The sequence below is a fragment of the Medicago sativa genome, chromosome 6 (genome assembly GCF_051527215.1).
Source record: "Medicago sativa cultivar Bolivia chromosome 6, Bolivia_mono, whole genome shotgun sequence".
Taxonomy (NCBI): domain Eukaryota; kingdom Viridiplantae; phylum Streptophyta; class Magnoliopsida; order Fabales; family Fabaceae; genus Medicago; species Medicago sativa.
This window is the reverse complement of record NC_140754.1, coordinates 79,728,023-79,748,122: the sequence shown is the minus strand read 5'-3', so window position 1 is coordinate 79,748,122 and position 20,100 is coordinate 79,728,023. Positions and strand designations below refer to the sequence as shown.

General features: G+C 29.1%; 3 protein-coding genes across 3 annotated transcripts; 2 read left to right on the top strand and 1 right to left on the bottom strand.

Moving 5' to 3' along the window:
* The first annotated feature begins 2,627 nt into the window (after positions 1 to 2,627).
* LOC146917198 (uncharacterized) lies at positions 2,628 to 3,386 on the top strand. The gene is made up of 3 exons (XM_085721840.1): positions 2,628 to 2,699; positions 2,804 to 3,154; positions 3,243 to 3,386. Exons 1-3 carry the CDS (start codon positions 2,628 to 2,630, stop codon positions 3,384 to 3,386), a joined length of 567 nt encoding a protein of 188 aa, XP_085577966.1.
* Positions 3,387 to 7,044: 3,658 nt separating this feature from the next.
* On the top strand, positions 7,045 to 7,964 carry LOC146917197 (uncharacterized). The gene is made up of 3 exons (XM_085721839.1): positions 7,045 to 7,167; positions 7,250 to 7,600; positions 7,698 to 7,964. Exons 1-3 carry the CDS (start codon positions 7,045 to 7,047, stop codon positions 7,962 to 7,964), a joined length of 741 nt encoding a protein of 246 aa, XP_085577965.1.
* An 11,177-nt stretch (positions 7,965 to 19,141) lies between these two features.
* Positions 19,142 to 20,100, bottom strand: LOC146917196 (uncharacterized; the record flags this gene model as incomplete). Its single annotated transcript, XM_085718990.1, has 4 exons — positions 19,142 to 19,527; positions 19,631 to 19,726; positions 19,836 to 19,902; positions 19,991 to 20,100. Coding segments are annotated over 4 exons (366 nt in total), but the record flags the coding sequence as incomplete, so codon positions are not given.

Below are 20,100 nucleotides of genomic sequence, written 5' to 3'. Positions count from 1 at the left end.
ACTTAAAGCATTAACAAAACAAACACATTGGGTATACTAACACAACAAACACACTCAGTTGGAACCAATTTTTTTGACTTTCATATGTTTTGCACTATTGCAAACAACGATTTCCAATATATCACCAATTTCTAAATATCTCAGTTGAACATAATCTTTCCATTCTCTTGCTATGTATTTGTCACCACTGTCTTCATCATCTTCTTCAATCTCACAACTACATGAAAAACCAATATCCTCATCAATTGAATATATCGTTATTATTCCGATTAATTTTACATCTTGCTATATTTTATTTTTATCCTGTGACTTATAATTCGATTTATATTACAATATTTAATATATTAGATAATGGTATAAATCATTAATACTTATATATATTATATCAAAGTAATATTAGTGTGTTTATATTTTGCATATTTAGTAAATCATAACATTATCGTATTAATTAATAAAATGAAAATTATATAATAAAATAAAAATAATATCCATTACTTACTAAAATGAAAATATTATACACCTTTCATTGTATATATGTCAGTAGTCAGAATGATGAAGGAAGTTCTTCAAGAGGTTCAACAACTTTCCAGACCATCGTCTATCCTAATCAGGTATTATAATTTCATTATATTATGATCATTATAATATATTTTATTTAATTTCAGTATTGTTGTGCTTTTTACATGTATTTATACTAAATCATATTTTTGATATAATATTGTATCCTATTGAACTATGTATTTGACTTTATTCAACAATGGAAAACAGAAATTTCAATAAAAAATTATTATAATTTATTATATTAAATTTCAGTATTTTATACTTTGCTCCATTTATTGATACTAAATCATATTTGTTTTTATTCTTCTTTTAGGATCCTATTGAACTATGTAATGACTTTGTTCAACAATGGAAAACTGTAATTTCTGAGAACAACTATGGTTGCATTGTGGATCCTGCTGGTAATTACTTTGAAATTAATACCTCAACTATTATTTCTGACAACACTATTCATGCTGGACTTACGCTCTCAAAATATTGTGGATTTCTACAACCACAAAAAGTTATCTTTGATTACCAGCCTGACTTTAATCAATTCAATATGCGTATCATTGACAATCAAGGAAAAGATGTTCCATACTATGGCTTCCATTACCCAGTCAATGAACATGCTAAAAAAATAGCTGACCCAAATTATGAGGTACATCCTCAACTCATTTCTAAACCTACAAGTGATGAGGAGATGTACATACCAATCGATTATGCTATGCAACACATGAATTTAAATCCTCTCATTTTTGAAGCACAACAAAATCCTGAACTCATGCCCTTACTATATCCATTTGAATGGTTCTCTGATGTATCTAAAGCTATATCCAAAGGCAAAACTGTTATGGTTAGTTACATTATATGTACTTTTTATATTTTAAAAGTACTTATAGAATATTTATAATGTCATTTTGAACTGATCATTGTTCTTTTCTTTTGATCAAGCACTTCCCAAAATCCATTGCAACTGAAGCAAATATTGATGTTGTTCCTGATATCGCTGTGATCAATGATGAAACCAATCAGATCATTAGGTGCAAAATCAAGAAATCCAGAAATAGAACTCCTCCTGAATACTCCATTGGTGGAGACTGGTATCAATTCTGTAGAAATCTCAAGCTGGCTGTTGGGGATAAGTTGGGTTTTGGGATGGACAATCCTCCTACTCATATTCAGGTTGTTGCTTTAAGATATGCAGATATGAACAATGTTGAATGAGCTGTTGAAGATGTGGTCAAAACTACCATGAAGTATATCATGAATTTAACTTTAGTTCTTCATGGTTGTGTAACTTAAAAACATATCTATTTCCTGCTTTCCTTTCTATTAGTGTTGCTACATTAAGTCATCTGTGTTTTCTTTGTAATGTATTCACTTCAAACTTTATTAAACATCTATCTACTTTATGCAACTTTCATATACAATCAATCCTCTTAATTATTCAATTTCTTTTTATTTGAGGTTTTATATTAGCTACTGGTATGTACAATTAACAAAGGTTTAACTACATTTTTGTTTACTTCCTGATCACCAATTTCAATTATCTATATATTATGCTTCATTCAAAATATTAACATTGTATATTATATATGGTTGTATCATTCCTCTTACTTATTGAACTTTTTTTTATTGAAAGTTTTATATTAGCTAATGTTATGTTCAATTAACAATCGTTTAATTACCTTTCTTTTTGTGCGTGTTAACCAAGCTCAATTATCTATGTATTATGCTTGCATAAAATTATTAACGTTGTCTATTATATATGGTTGTACGTAATCTACTCCTCAATTCTTAATTATATATTTCGTATTATACTTGCCAACTACTATTAGCTCTGCATGCATGTAAAATCAACTTTATGAGATATTATATAACAATGCATGTAAACTCACATCTAATAGTACGTTTAATGTACTTTTTGATTCTTTTCTTACACCCTACTATCGTACAAATTTTTTTAGTCACTACACACGTTCATTAGCTTTTCCATGTTCTATTATAAATATGCAATATCATCATATATCAAACACCTAACTCGGCATCCACAATTAAAGCCTTTAACCTATTTTATTCCAACAATGTCATCAATTGAAGCTATTCAACAAACAGATCCCATATGGAATTTCGCTACCGTCAGGTTATATAACCAGGTTCAAGAATCTAACATTATCTCTGTACAAATTTCTTTCATTATAGTTAATTTTTAGTTAATCTATTTTTTCCCTTAATTATTTGGTTTCTTTATTTATTACAGTATCATACAGAAATTGATCCTTCCTTTGTGGAAAACTATGGTAATCGTTTTCAAGATGTTTGGGATATTGTCAACGAAGATGGATCGATTATAAAACTATACATTCGAAATAATATCTATAATCCTACTATAGCTAATGGATGGAAACAACTCAAGAATTACTATCAACTTACTCAAAATGTTCAAGTTAATTTTGATTATTTTGGAGGAAATTTGTTCAAGGTCGCTAATTTCAATATCATCGATAATCTAGATACCATACCATCCTTTCACAGCAGAAGTACAATACCAAATGATACAAAGTGCTTCGATTTTCAATTGTCTAGAAGAGACTTGGACAGATCAACATTGGTTAGTCATTTATATTCTTTTATATTTCATATTTTCAAATAATGTTATGTTCAATTATTATCTAAATTATTTTCTACTTTCCTTTCAGTTATTACCTGTTGAGTTTGGTCATTATTTGGACTACAATCTTTGTGACAGTTTGATTTTATGTGGAGACAATGGAGACATCCAAACATTCAATATCATTAAGAATGTCAATAATAACAATATCGTTCAGTTGGGACCTAACTGAAAAATATTTTCCCGTCGTCAACATTTTACTATTAATTGTAATGTTCGATTTAAATTTACTTTCAATAACTGTTATGTAGCTCAGGTTTTTGAACTTTAATTGTATTAACAATTGTATGCTATATTTGAAAACCAGTACCATGTATTTTTCTTTTTTTGACTTTTTCATTCAAGTAAGGAATTATGTTGCATTCTAAAATATTTTAATATTAATTGTTTGTTTTAATTTTATGGAAACCTTATTTGTACTATTATTAATTATTTTATACTGTCTTGCCTTACATTATTTAATTATTGTTTTAGTGTTATCGTTTCTATCCATGTGATTAAAATCTTTTTTTCAAGGTTATTGACTTACAACACAACCACTTCTTCATTTAAAATATAGCTAAAAGTTAACAAATACATTAAAAATAAGGCAATTTGAACTAATGAGACTGATTCAAATAGATAAATATTTGCCTCTTGCATTATTTATAACGTTCATACATAACTTAACTAAAATAATATCATTACTAATAATAACGTTACATCCAACTAACCATTGTTTTGAACCAATCAATTCATCCCATCCTTTCACCATATACTTATTACTTTGATCTCGAACATCACTACATATATCGCATTGATAAGAATTGTATGTTTCTTCGTCAATAAGAGTTAAGCTACTAATATCGTTATTCTTGAGTACTTCAGCTATCTGCTTTGGAAATTGCTATAAACAATAATAACACCAAGCTACTAATTACTACATTATTAATTTAAGAAAATAATTTTAAAACTACCAAGCTAATTTATTACGTAACAAAATATAATACTAACAACAAAAATATATATAACATTATATATTTATAATAACTTACCAATACCACTCTTCCATTTAGACTTTTCTTTGTTACCTTATAGGTCCATAACAAATGATTTATCTCAACATCCATTTATATAAAAATTTTGTGTTGATGTATCAATTGTTAGAATTCTATTCTGTCCCACGTTCCTTCATAACCATTTAAATAACCAATCAATTATTTATGTTAATGAATTTTTTTATTAACAACCTATGAATAGTCAACACATGTGACTATAATATGAATTTTACAATCACTTTGCTATGAAAGGTCTAATCATTTAATAATATTTCTCTCTTTTAAATTTTACAATACAGTAACCATTGAATGGTAATTATCTGTCAGGAATCTATATTTAAACAAGTCAGCAACATTCACCAAGTTTGAAGTATACAAATGCAACATCAGGTCACTAATATAAGCAAAAATAACCCAATTTATATTCTTTTATTTAATGATGTAATTAGTCTATAATAATGAATGAACATATAGACCATATGCATCATTTCATAAATAAACCTACGATGTATATCTTTGCTTATATTAGTGACCAAATTGTATATTTCTATACTTTATACTTGATGAATGTTGATAACGTGTGTATCTTTATATTCCTGACAGATAATTACCATTCAATGGTCATTTCATTGTACAATTTAAAACTTATATATATTATTAATTGATTAGACATTTCATAGCATTGTTTATTACTATGCTCTTCGTTAAATTAATGCATTTCAAATGTATACTTTTGCTTATATTAGTGACCTGCTGGTGTTTTTTTGCATTTTTTTCCCCAAACCAAATTTTCCATCAACACCACATAGATCAACTAATACACAAATAAAAAAACATACAAATTTCTATTAATATGATGCTGAATTACTTCCATATACTGGACCAAATTTTACATTTAATCACTTTATTACAAACTTATATTCTCAATTCTTTCAATTGTTTCACTCCAATATTAATACTATTATTTCTTATTTTTCTTCCTTAACTAATCACACTTTTCATCACCAACATCATTCAATGTACATTATTACTCACACCAACTACAATTCAGTTATTTATTATTTATAACACTACACTGCAACTATTTTTTTTAAACTCTATTCTCAAACTATATATATATGCAATACATTATTATAACTAATAGAACTGTTAATTATCAGATTTCGTTTCCTCAACATGTCTTCTTTCAAAAAAACTACTCCAAGAGGAACCACTTGAACACTTTTCTGTTGTTCACTTAGCTTTCCAGGTTTTCATTTTAACATGTTTGTTTATCTAACTATTATTTCTAATTTAATTTCTTTATACTAATTATATTTATTTTTTTATCACTTTTAGAAATATGCAGAAGTTGAACCTGAATTTGTTAAACAATTCTCTGACGAACTTCAGAATAAGTGGCATATTATAAATGAGGAGGCTGAAGTGAATGAACTAAAGTTCAAAAACTGCTACATTTTCCCAATTATAACTGATGGCTGGGAAGAATTCGTTATAAAAAATAAGCTGCCTACCAATGTTCAAGTGATGTTCTCTTTTTATGGGAAAAGCATATTTGCCATTGCTGGATTTAGAGAACTTAATGACCCAATCAATTATCCAAAATTTCATAGCAGAAGTTTTGATCCAAATGAGACTTTTTACTTTGATGTTGCCATGCTTGAGTTCAACTTGAACCAACAGAAAAAGGTTACTACTACCATTTTTTTCCAATTATTTATTTGTTGGAGTCCTTTTCTCATTCATTTTATTAATCATAATATTCAGCTAAATTTCTCCACTTTTTTACATTTTGTAGTATCTTCCTCGCAAATTTGGTGACTTTCTCAAAAAACACCGCTTTGAACTCCTCTATTGCAGTACTGATATAGGACAATTCGAAATTTTCGAAGTACTTCTGAAGAATGACAAAGATTATACAGTTGAATTAGGTCTCAATTGGAACAACTTCTGCCAAGCAAACAACTTCAAGACAGGAGCACTACGATTCAAATTCACCAAAATCATCAATACTCCTTCATGTCATGTTTACCACCTACCAAACACTGCATCCAACTCTACAGCTGTGTAGTTAATCTGTTTCAAACTACTTCTTATGCTATTGCGTCCACCATCCCTACAAACAAGTTTATGTTACTATCCTAAGACATCTATGTTATCTATATGTACTTTTTTTTTAATGTATGGTTGTAATATTTAAACTTCAATGCACTATGTTTATTTATTTTTAATTGAATCAATTTCTTATATATATATTTTATCAATTAATCTATTATAAAATTAATAGTCAAATATATTTTAATCTATTTTAAACCATTCATTATTTCTATTACACAGCTATAAGGTCCACAATTTATTAGTGACTTGACCATTCAATCTCATTAATTAAAGTATGACAATTGTATATGTCCATTACTGCTGTACTACAAATCTATATATCATGCTACACTTTCATATTACTCTTTCCAACACACAATTCTGTTGACCATGTCCTTTAACTCTATAAACAAGTACTTCAAAAATGTACCTATAATTGCAACGTTTCTCATTCTCTTTATATTATGTACAACATTATTTCAATTACATTTACCAACTACTCTAAAAGAGTACTACGAAATTTTGTTTCATAAATAATTTCATGCTCATTTATTACATACTATATACAAACACAACTACCCATCATATATTACTATAGTATTATATTCTTCTACAAAGTACAATACAAATAACATTTCGAGATTTACACTATAAATACAACTTCATTAATTCATCATATCACAATACCAAGAAACAATGGAATCAAGTTCTTCATCAATTAGTGAACTACCACAACACCAAAGATCAGTTAATTGCAGCATAGCTCCATTAATGAATTCTGAAACTAATAGACATTACTTCATTGCAGTTTGCACAAAGGTATTACAACTATTTTTTTTATTTTTTTCTCACTACAAATTTATCATTACATTGCACTAACATCATTTTATTCCTATAACAGGTTATTTGCGAATTAGATCCCATTACTATTGCTGAACTTTTTGATGACCTTGATGCCCAATGGACCTTGGTTGATGGTTTGGGAAATGTTCATGAAGTTGATTTTAACAAATCTATGATCATGCCAATCCTTACAACCGGTTGGGATAAGTTCAGAGAGTTTTATAATATAACAACAAATCCACTTATGTCTTACACTTATGTTGGAAGTAGCATATTCCTAATCAAACTCTTCAATGGTTCTACATCAACAAACGAATATCCACGTTATCACAGATTAACTACTTCTTGTCTTAAAGATCTAACATTTGAGGTTGATATGCCAGATACTAAGCCAATAAATTCTACATTGGTAAATCTTCAATCTTTATTTATCATTATACCTTAATTGTTACTTTGCAATTATTCTTTTTTGTTAATAATTTTTTCATCCTATTCTTGCATTTCAGATTCTACCACATGACCTTGGACTTTTTTTCCAAGCCATAAATCATGAATATATCCGAGTTTGTGGTGGATCAAATACTATAACTATTTGCAAATTGGTCTTCAAGAAGGATGTCACTAGCAATACAAGACATATGATGATTACACGTGGTTGGAGATCATTCTGCTTTCACAATAACATTTCTCCCAACAATCTTCTCCAATTTAAGTGCGACTCAATAATGGCCAAAAACATTGTTTTTGTTCACAAAATTAATAGACTTAATTAAATGCTAATATATTATTATTATGTAACAACAACTATAGTCTAGCTTTACTTTCAGTTTATTAAGTCCGACATTCCTAATTATGTAATTTCTTTTTTTTCCGACGTTTAATTTCAAATTTATAAAATCACGTTATTGAATATTATGAACACTACTAATTTCTACTCTGCATTATATTTACTTCTACACTTCATCACTACTATTATTATTGAATAGCATTTGCAATATATCAGTTTTTTTTTTAAACTTATTATAATAGTTCTACATCAATTATTTCTAAAACATATCAGAACTATTCTGATATTTAAAACTTATTATAAAGTCTATTGTTATTTCCTTCTTTTAGTACTCTTCATGCAATACATTGTTTTTTTTTTTACAACTATTTTAGTAATTACAATTTCAAACTTTTACGACTAAATTTAACTTTCAATAATTACCATTCAAATTCTTTAATTGTAATGTTCAGACTAATAAAATCATCCTCAACCAAACACTACCTGTCCAACTGCATCAAACAATGAAATACCATGACCTTAAATCTCATTTATAACATAATGCAAACAATTTACATTATCTAATAATTATATTACATCAAAACTATCATAAGTATCAATATATGATTTACAAATAACAAACATTTACTGTACCCGTGCGTCAGCACGGGTATGTTACTAGTTAGGATTTTAGAAGGAAACACGGTAGGTAGATGCAACAAAAAAAAAGAGGAAATATGTATAACATATCAACAGCGTAGAGACTTAGAAAATAAGATAGAGAATAGTTGCTATATATAGAGTTGTCAAGTATAAGCATAATAGAAGACATAAAGGTTTCATATTTAGCCCTTAACTTTTCCTCTCTAGCTTGGTGGATAGATAGATTTTGGTCTACTCCCTCCTTTCTTTGATGCACTTCCTTTTTTTTCTTGGATGTACTTCATTTTTTTGGATAATATATTTTGAGGAGTGCTCTTTGTACTTTTTTTAAAAAATAAATAAATAAATAATATAAGACTGAAGATGTCAAGTTTATTATTATATATATAAGATTAATAGGGTTTTATCCTATGCCATTTGGGAGAATTTTGGTTTATCCCCTGCATTTTTTTAGGTTCCTCCTTGTTATTTAACGATTCTTTGATTTTAGACCATCGAAATTTATAAAATTTTATAAGAGACTTTTCATGTAAAAATATCATATAGAATTAAAATCATACATGTGTCTAAAATTTGATTGCTCTACGTCCAAAAATTAAACATTTTACACCGAATTTTTTAAAACAATATATAGGGCATGTGTCTAATATGGACTTAGTCCAATGGTAAATATTCACCTTTTTTTTGGTAAATACCCGGCCAAACGGTAAAACCTCCTTTTTTGGTAAATTAATAAAATATTATTGTCATTCTCCATTTTTTTATTATTTTAAAATAATTTTTAACAAAAATTGGTGAACATCGACCTTTAAACTATTTTTAGGAGATCAATATCAAATCTTTAAACTATTTTTAGGAGATCAATATCAAACACACCTAAATATATAGGGTCCGTCTAAATGGACCGTTCGAAGTCTTGTTCACTTGACTCTTTATTTAACATGTGTTCCACCATCATCAGACATTGTAACACCTATGTTCTCTACTCATCTCTTTCCCACTCGACTTGGTGAATTAATGGAGTATTAAGTTCCTTTGTGTTGGACACAAACTTTCACCATAGCCTAAAAACGAAGTTGATTTATAGTACCTTGTACCTCAAATGTTTCTTTAATCAAGCGCTCAATATAACATTGATTTCAAATAAAAAGGAGACTTAATATAGCAAAAGACTCATGTCTAAAAGCACAATTAACAGTCCAACTTTAGACTATGAGGTTGGCACGCCAAACTTCAGCTCGATAAGAATTCACACACAAACACACACCCACACACACACATATATTAGAATTAGATAAAAGTGTAAAGTATGATAATACAATAAGAAATTAAGAATGCTAATAAAAAAATAAAATAAAATAAAATAACCGTCAAAATTCACATTCTTATAAAGAGCTAAGGAACACTAAAAAACTGCACTGAAATTCAAAGGTAACTGTATCCATTGCTCAACCTCTTAAACAAATTGAATACTTCAGCATAAAGAAACAAAAAACGTGAAATAACATCAAGTTTTGAAACCTCATTGGTGTGTTGCTGAACAATGAATAATAAATGAAAAGAAAAGAAAATATACATTACTCCAAGTATTTCAAAAGAAACAAAACAATAGTATCTGAAGTATATTTGCATAGAACCCATACCTTATTCCAAGTATCTACGTAGGAAGAGACATAGAATTTAAGTTAAGTTGCGTCCAAAAAAATTGAATATATCAGAATCTATACAATAAAGAAAACCTAAGTCAATATCCAACACCAAAAATAACCATATCTAATAAATAAATAAATAAAGTCTTGTTATCGAGTGCCCCTAAGGCATTTTTTAAGCATTCTAAATTAAGAAATTATTCTTTAAAAAAGTAAAATATTTCAATTTCCAATGTCTTGATTACACATATTTTCATAAAAATTTAACATTTAAAGCTCTTAAAATTGCTAAGGGGACACTCGTTAACAGTTCCCATAAAAATAATAATAAAAAACCAAGATTCTGATCTAGCTTTGTAGATCTATCTATCTTCCTAGTCAGTCCCCAGTCAATTATCTAAGTGAGACAAAATTTCATGCGCACAAACCTGCAGCAGAGACGTTAAAAAAGAGTTAGTCAAGGAAAGAACTAAGGGTGAGTGAAGGAACAAATAGAAATAGAAAGGGTGAGAAGAAAAGAACAATATAAAGATGATTTAAAAATATTGGAAAACACAATAGCCATTGGAGATCTGGAGGAGGGAAACATTGATGATGCAAAAATATGGGGGAGTGAAATCTATATGTAGAACAAGAGCAATATGGTATTAACGTATGCATGTCCAAATCTAACTAGATATTCACCCTTAGTGTGTATCAACCTTAATGCGATCCAAATGAGTCACCTTTCTCATAACCCCTTGTAAGTCGCACATGTGAATGAGCCTAAAATTGACCCTTTATTCCATTATTTTAAAAAAAAAATCATTTTGAATTATTCTCATGCAAGCTTTGTGATGATGTGAATCTCTATAGAAACTCCTCATCCTCTATTGAAATCTTGCCACATCCTATCGAAAACACAATTAGCTCATTTTTTTTAACAAGGCAAAATGAGATATATTAACACAAAAAATTCTGCTCCTTAGCACAAGGAGTGCCTAAAGAAGCAGAATAAAGCTACATCAACCAATCCTGATAAACAAATGAAAAAACAGTAACTAACAGCCAATGCCCAAACAAACAAAGGGTTGCTGCCACCACATATGAGAACCAAAAGGAAAGCACACATTTTTCACTTTCAACCACCGAAGGGAAGTAACTTTGACCTTCTCCTTAATCTACATAACTGATTTTGCATTATTAGAGAAGAGCCTATGGTTCTGCTCATTTCAAATAACCCAAATACAATAAAGCAAAATCAGATGAAGAAAAGAAGGGCGGGGAGTGTACCCTCCTGAAGAATAAATAAATTGAATTAATTTTTGTATTTATGTTTGGTGAAGTCTTAGTAAAATTAAATATTTTGAAACAATCATGTTTAAAAATAGATATGCTATGCTTCACTGCATAAATATGTTAAATTATAAGTCCCATATATATATATATATATATATGGGAATGCTAATATACACACACTCAAAAATTAAAAGGTGTGTATTAGCATTGTACACATTTTTGTTTTGGACTAAAAACTCAAACATCATTTTTAAAAACATGTTTCATTCAATGGGCAGTAAAGTAATTTTGCTTTTATCTGTTTATTCTCTCACCTTAATCAATAATTATCCCATCTGAGTACCAAACCTTCTCTTCCCTCCTCATCACCGTCGCCGACTACTCCTCACCTTGATGTCAGTACCCCTCTCTCCTCCCCAACCACTCTCACTCACCCAACATCTCTCTCCTCTGCTTTAATCTCTCCACCCTCGTCGTTCTGACGTCTTCCTCACTGTCGTCGGTCCCGTGGCGATGGCGGCGGTGAGATCCACTTTATCAAGTCCTCCTTTATCTCTTCCGACAACCTTGAGTTGAGATCCACGGCGTCCTGATGTTGAAACTGACAAATGAGCCATGGGATGGGATCGAAGAGAGGCGAGGCTGAGACAAGGCAGACACGACGGTGTTGAAGAGAAAGAGAGAGAGAGAAACGGCAAAGGTGGAAGCACGACAAAGAAGAACATGTTTTTTTTCTTCTGAATTCTTTCTCTGATTTGTTTTTTTTTTTTATGAACAATGAATTAAAAATGTCACGTGAGCTGCAACTTTGTATTCATAATAAATCAATAAAGTGATCAATTTAATTGCAAGGAAGAATTACGGTGCTGCCTATTGAATGAAACACCATTTTAAAAGGATGTTTGAGTTTTTAGTCCAAAACAAAAATGTGTACAATGCTAATGCACACCTTTTAATTTTTGAGTGTGTGTATATTAGCATTCCCCATATATATATATATATATATTTGAGTTCATAGTGGAATTTTAAGATGAATATTTATTCAAGAAAAAAGGAAAATAGTACTGATCAAATAATATGAATATTTTTATTAGTTAAAGATCAAAATGTTCCAAATTGCTAAAACTGTTGACAAAATTCTAAGTATTAACTGGTGCTTAATGAATGAAAACAAAATATATTTTATAGTTTATTAAAATACATTATTAACCATTTGCTCCCAATCCAAGCAAGACGACCGTTTAAAATTTAGATATTAAATTCATTTCAAGGATTGAATTAACACATAGGCCGGCGCTGCCAGTGGAGACGGAGGAGGTCTGACGCCGTTTCTTTTGAATATATATGAAATGTGATGATTCAACCACAAATGAAGGTCGTTTCGTGGAGACAGATGAGATCGTTTCATGGAGCTCTAATAACAAAAGGTTCATCAAGAACCCTCCTGATTCCTCTCATGTTCTTTTCCCAAGCTATTTCAAGCACAACAATTTCTCAAACTTTGCTCGTCAGCTTAATACCTATGTATGTTAACTCTTCCGGTTCATGATATAAGCTTTTTTTGATTGTTTCATATAATCAATTAGTTATTGTCTTTCACTGTGTTTTTATTTGATTGTTTTTTTTTTTTTAACATTAAGAGATATTATTAATTCAATAAGTCTTAAAAATACACATCATTAATAGCTAAAGGCACCTCCTCAAGCCAAGCCATATTTGGTTCAGATTGGGCTGGGCTAGATGTGGCTTTGTTGCCATTCCTAGAAATGAATCTAAATGTACACGTGCTTGAAATTGTAACTCAGAGATTGGATTTTCTTTATCACAAAGCCAAAATAAGATCTATCTCCCTTTTCAGCTTCCTTTACTTTGTCGAAAACCACCTTGTTATCTCCTTCGAAAACAACAAGTCTGAACCCACAATCTTGAGTGAACCGGACATTTAAGAGCAAGCCATTTGCTACTGCAAGCGTAACATCTTCCTTACCATCCACCAACCACGTAGCTACGGCCATCACCAATCCATCTGCATCTCTGATAATGGATCCTAAGCACCATTTACCTTGGATCTGTACATTAACATCACTATTTGCCTTAACAAAGCCAGGATTCGGTTTGCACCAACGGGTCTGAGAGGAGCAGCGACGATGGGCTATAGGGAGGGATTTGATTGTTTGTTGTATTTGTATGATGCGTCTTCATCAAATTTCAATTAGTGAATATTATTATGATGATTTGATGAAAAAACTGCTTAGTAAGATAGCAATTAGGAACAACTTTAAATTTGGATTTCATTGAGTCTAGCTGGAGTTACAAATTACAAAATGTTGAAACGTTGTTGAAAGATGGATGAGATATTATAGTCTTGTACGACACTATTATTCGATACATGATACATACTTAAATAACCTCCACCCACATTTTTCTAAAAACTTATTTTACTCATTTTGTTATTATTTTTATGGATTAAACTTAGATATAGTGCTTAATGTTCCTCTCAAAAAAGATGGTTTTTTTTTTTACCAATAGATAGTTAAATTTTAAAATACAATTTTTTATCCTTCAAAAAAATACAATTTTTTAATTTTGTATATTTTTAGTGGATAACAGTGAAACCAATAGCGACAATATCCTCTCAAAAAAGTTGGACAACATCATATTTTAAGTTTTCTCATAATTTTCATTTCCTAAATTATCCAAAACCTGATTTTTTTTTTCTTCAAAATAAACGAGAATATTTGTTGATGTCTATCGCTCAAGGTCTTTTCATATTTAGATTGCATATGGATCGAAGAAACCTCGCCTTGTATTTCTGCAGTTTTGGCATTTGATTTATTGCCAGACTTTTGTTAATGAAATTGTCTTTAACGTAAAAAAAAAAGGTCTTTTCATATTTTTTTATTTTCTTTAACTTTCATGAGTAAAGTACATTCAATTATAATAACAGTAAAAAATATTTTTCAATATCTAAATAAAAAATATTTTTTTATCAAAAAAGTCTTTTTCTTTTTGGATATTTGAAATCCATATATTGAACAAGTTTACCTTATGATCCAAACCAAATATTTAAATGCAATTTTAAGAGTCACAAAAAGACCGTATATGTATTTAGAACTACAAATGAATCGTAGACTTTCTCCTCCACTATATGTCTTTTGTGAATAAAAATGTAATATAAGATGTTTTTATTAAAATTAAATGTAACCCACTTATTTTCTAACTTTTTTTTTTAATATGAATGAATAGAGAAAACGGAAGGGTCACAAATAGCATGGAACTTTATTTATGACATACTGAGTGCCTGTCTTTCTCGCCTTTTTATTGTGTTAACGTGTGTAAATTATGAACAATTTTTAGATGAATTTTGATTTTGATTAAAATTATAAGTACAAATATTTGCGACTTTCAAATTGTAACAAACCCAAAAAACCATGTTTATAACCACAGTAATTTAACATATTTGATATAAATTCTTATCATTTTTAATACCATTGCCAATATAATATTAATATAAAAAAATTTGTTTAAGGGTATAATTGAACTTATAAAAAATTTAGCCCAAAATCATAATATTGACAATATTGTTTCTATTGCAGTGATATTTCCTATTTTAATGGGATTTAATTTTTTAATTAATATTTAAAATAATATTATTAACGAATAAAATAGTAAATTAAATAGTTTAAATGAAGGGTAAAATAGATAATGAAAAACCAGCCAAAACTCGTATTTTAAGCCAACTTTCTTTATATATAATATAGATAACATTGAAGGCTTATTCTAACCGTGTAGATAAAATTGCATTTCTAAAATTAAAAAAACAATTTAATTAAATTTAGGTTACTTTTCTAAAACGTAATATTGAGGAAAATTTCTAAATTGGTTATATAATGTACGTGATATCCATTTAATATTAACTTTTTTGAAAACTCAATATTAAAACTATTGGAGTCGAGTTTGTTTATCATCGTAAAGATATTTGTAGTTTGGCGTAGGTAAATTACTTGGTGCGATACATTCCAATGGAAACACTAGTTCCACATCTTTGGAATCAACAAATAATAAATTAATAACTAAAAGAAATTTTCAACAAATATTACAATATATAATAACAAAAGATAGCAAGTATCTCTCTTGAGAAGGGAGTGTAGATAAGCTGAAAAATAGAACACAAAATATATTGAAGAATCACAATATTTAGCTTTGAAGTAGTGCAATAAATATGTGAACTAAAAGGTTGGTTGCATCACACAATAAGTGGCGTGTAATTATACTCGACTATACAAATGAAAGTTCATGAATAAGAATAAAGAGTGATCTTTAGCATGAGATTGAACATTAATGAGAGGTTTGGAACTTTCTAACGTTTCTACGGATGTATAAATATGAAAAATTTATGAAACATTTATATTGCCTTTTAGCATGAGTTTTTTTTTTTTTTTGTTGAAGAATTTAGCATGAGTGCTATAAGAAGTTATAAGAGTTATCTAAAATTTCCCTAAAACATTTATATGGTAAAAATAGTTACGTAAATAAATTGAATGTAGCATTGGGATTTTATAAGGAAACACGGTAAGTAGATGCAACAAAAGAAAAAGGAAATGTGTATGACATATCAACAAACAAGGACTTAGAAAATAAGATAGAGAATGGGTGCTATATAGAGTTGTCAAGTAAGCAGAATAGAAGACATAAATGTTCCATATTTAACCCTTAGCTTTTCCTATTTAGTCTGGTGGATAAATAGGTTTTGGCTTGATCCCTCCTTTCTTTGTTGTACTTCCTTTTTTTTATACTATATTTTGACGAGTGCTCATTGTGTTTTTTTTCTTTTTTTTTTTTTTAAAGAAAGAATAGAAGACTGAGGAAGTCAAGTTTATTACAAAAACAGAAAGCACTAGTTAACTTTCTTAAATCTTAACTAATGTCCTAGGATCACTAGTTAACATGATTATTTTTTTTTACAAAAACAAATCCAAATACCTTAAAAGCCCGTCAAGACTTCGATACCAAAACTAGATTGTTATAAAGTTGTGACTTAAGTGGTACTTTATTTTATTTCCTTCTTATCTACTCAACACTTTATTGGTCCTCATGAGAGTCTCAATTACGTGTAGACAAAGTTGATCTTAAGATTTTTGAACATTGAACAAATCAATAAAGTTGTGTCATTTTAATTATTTAAATGTTTTTTTATTGTATTTTTTGTTGCAAAAGATTCATTCATAATCAGGTTAAGTGAAGAAAAAAAATCAATATAATAGTAGTACTAAAAACTAAAGAAAAATAATATCCCTAAAAAAATGGTTCTCTAAACACCATCCCACCCTACCATGCTCAGGGTCACCCTGCATGTAGGTCTGCAAGTGTATGCACTGCATATTATGTTAGTGAGTTTATAACTTCAATTTAATAAGTTACGATTGTGTGTGTGGTTGAACTCCTACAATAAATATACCTCAATAATAATAATGGGTGCGTTTGTTTCAGCTTTAAAAAAAATAGATTTTGTGTCAAAAGAATCTAGAGATTTTTTTTTTAGAGATTTTAAAAAAATCTGAAGTTATTTGTGTTTGCCTACTAAAAACCCATTTTGTTAAAAAAATGAGTTCTAACATGCACATGTGTTATCTCCTTGTTGTTGAAAAAAATAGATTCATAAAAATCCATTTTGTTAAAAAAATGAGTTCTAACATGCACATGTGTTATCTCCTTCTTGTTGAAAAAAATAAATTTTGAGAAAAGCTAATCCTAATAGCTTTTCATTTTAGGGTCAAAATAGATTTTTTTGATAAAATGATTTTTCTAAAAATCCTAAACAAACACTTAAAAATGAAAAAAGTGATTTTTTTAAAGAAAAAAAATAGATTTTTTTTGAAAAAAATCTGAAACAAACGGGCCCAATATCAGTTGAGTAAGTCTAAAGAAGACTCTTGTATATGAAGACAACGATTTCGTCCCTCCTATTCTTAGGACCATCCATGAAATTTTCAGTGCCCCGAACTTAATTAATAGGGTCTTAAAATAATTTGAATAGTATTTTCATTTTATCTTAGTGATTAATAATCCATTTATTTTCAAGGTTATTCAAAAGCTTATAATTTTAATGGATGAAATGGGGTAATTGACGGAATACATGGTTGTTAGTATTTATCTACAATGTAAATATTACACCGGTAGTGAGTATCTCATTTTTTCAAAACTTATTTAATCTAAAAATCAAAGCGAAAACTATATTATAGATCTTGTAATATATGTAGATTTCAATTTCTAACAATTAATTTAATATCAAATTACAACAGCATAATAGAGTTCAATGTTTTAACGAAACCATATTAGAGCATTGGAGAAAGCAATCCTTCTTAGTTTAAGTGAGTTGGTAAGGACACCCCACTTATGATATATACAGGGGTTAAAGTTTGAACCTAGGACATCCTACTTATATTCATTTTAAGAGGTAAATTTTTATCTGCTAAACTGCTTAAAAAAAAAAACATCAAAGATAGTGGGACAAACTTATAAAAGAGAAAAATTAAGCATGGCTGTTTATCAAAAGAAAAGGAAGCCCTAAAGTTTCTTGCATATGCTAATTTTTTAACTAGGAACAAAATTTATCGGTTCCCTTGAGAAAATGAGACATTATGCAATATTAGATGCTAAACAAGTTTAGGGCCGTCATAGCCTTTTTCCATTATATATTATTATAATCTAATCAAGTTTAGGATCATAGTAAGTAGTGTCCTGAAACATTACTCCCTCTGTTTCAAAATATAAACAAAATTCACTTTTTAGGTTCATTCATTTAATGATGTATGTGGTTCATAATATGGATCACATACATCATTAAATGAATGAACCTAAAAAATGAATTTTGCTTATATTTTAAAACGGAGGGAGTAATTGTTAAAAATATATATTGAAAAGATAATTTTTACATTCGTATGAGGTTCAATGCATAAGTTTCAAATAATTTTATTATATTTGATTCTTTAATTTGTGTTTTAGGAGTACTTGTTAATATTTTCTTTATCATTATAGGATACGATCTATCTATATATTTATCTATCTATCTATCTATCTATCTATCTACATTTAGCTCAATTGTGTGATCCCATCAGCTGAAGATCATGGATGATCGAGAGTTACCATTCATCTCTTCATGTCCAAATCATAGACACTACTACAGAAATGACATTTCACATCAGTGGAAATCGACATTTCACATCGGGTGGCAACCGATGTAACTAAAGGTGATGTTGTATGTCATTCACTTTTCACATCGGGCCATGAACCGTTGTGATATGTCAACAACCACATCGGGCGGACAGCCACTGATGTGATATGAGCTGCAATAGTGTGAAAAAATAGGATTTCACATCGGCTGTACAAAGGTAGCCGATGTCAAATATGTGTTATTCACATCGGAAATAATGTGCACTGATGTGAGTTTTAGTGTGCTTAAACACCTTTTACATCAGGTGAATTTGCACTGATGTGAATTACCTCGTTTTTTTTTTAAATGTTTTGCATTTTCTGCTTACTAGCCTGGTACAGGACCAGATAAAATATGCCTTTTTTTCTTTGAATGGACAAATTTTCACAATATTTAATACTTATAACTTCAACCATTCTTCTAAATCAAACAAAATCTTCAAAATGTCTATGTCAAAAGCAACCAAAAACAAGAAGGGTACATCCACAACAAACAAGAAGGTTCATACACACAAAACAAAACAAGAAGTGTCATGCTAGAAATAACAGATCTCCCAGCAGTACCAAAAAAAAAAAAAAGGTCTCTCTTCAAGTGCCAACATATCTCCCAGCTAGAAATAACAACAAACCAACAGTACTAATTAAACATTGAAGCATACATCCTCCTAATAAATCCTAAGTTTCATACACTTCAAGAAAACAAGTTGCCCAATCGTTTCGCAAAGCATACAACTCATCTTCTGTTAATGCTGTTGTATCATTGAATACCTACAGTTTGTAAAATAAATTAAAATAAGTAAAATAACAATAAGGATATGTCTAACTATCTTAATTAGGAAATATATATATATGGTGCAAACATATGGTATACCTTCATCCAAGAGGTAGTAATATTAGCAGAGACGATGTCTAGCATGTTCTTCATCACATAATATCCACAATCAGTTGTGTTAGGTTGCATCCTTGCCTACAAATGAATTTAATTTTTATATAGTGAATATATATATATATATATATATATATATATATATATATATATAAATAACTACGAATGTAACCATCTTGTCTACACATACCTTAGGACGAAGCCAACGAACCTTTTTTTTTTTAATACCGTTTGCTAATTGATGAACCTCCAGAGCACTAGATTAAAAAAATCATCAAAGTAAGTTCTATGTTTTAGTGTTATAGGATTTATAATATAACAAATGCAACATAAAAATACACTTACGATAAAACAATTTCCTTCATTGTTGTGTCAAGATCTTTGTTAAATGAACAAAGGACAACCAATGTATTATCCTTTGGACAAATGACGATTAATTTCCAATGCTCTCTATA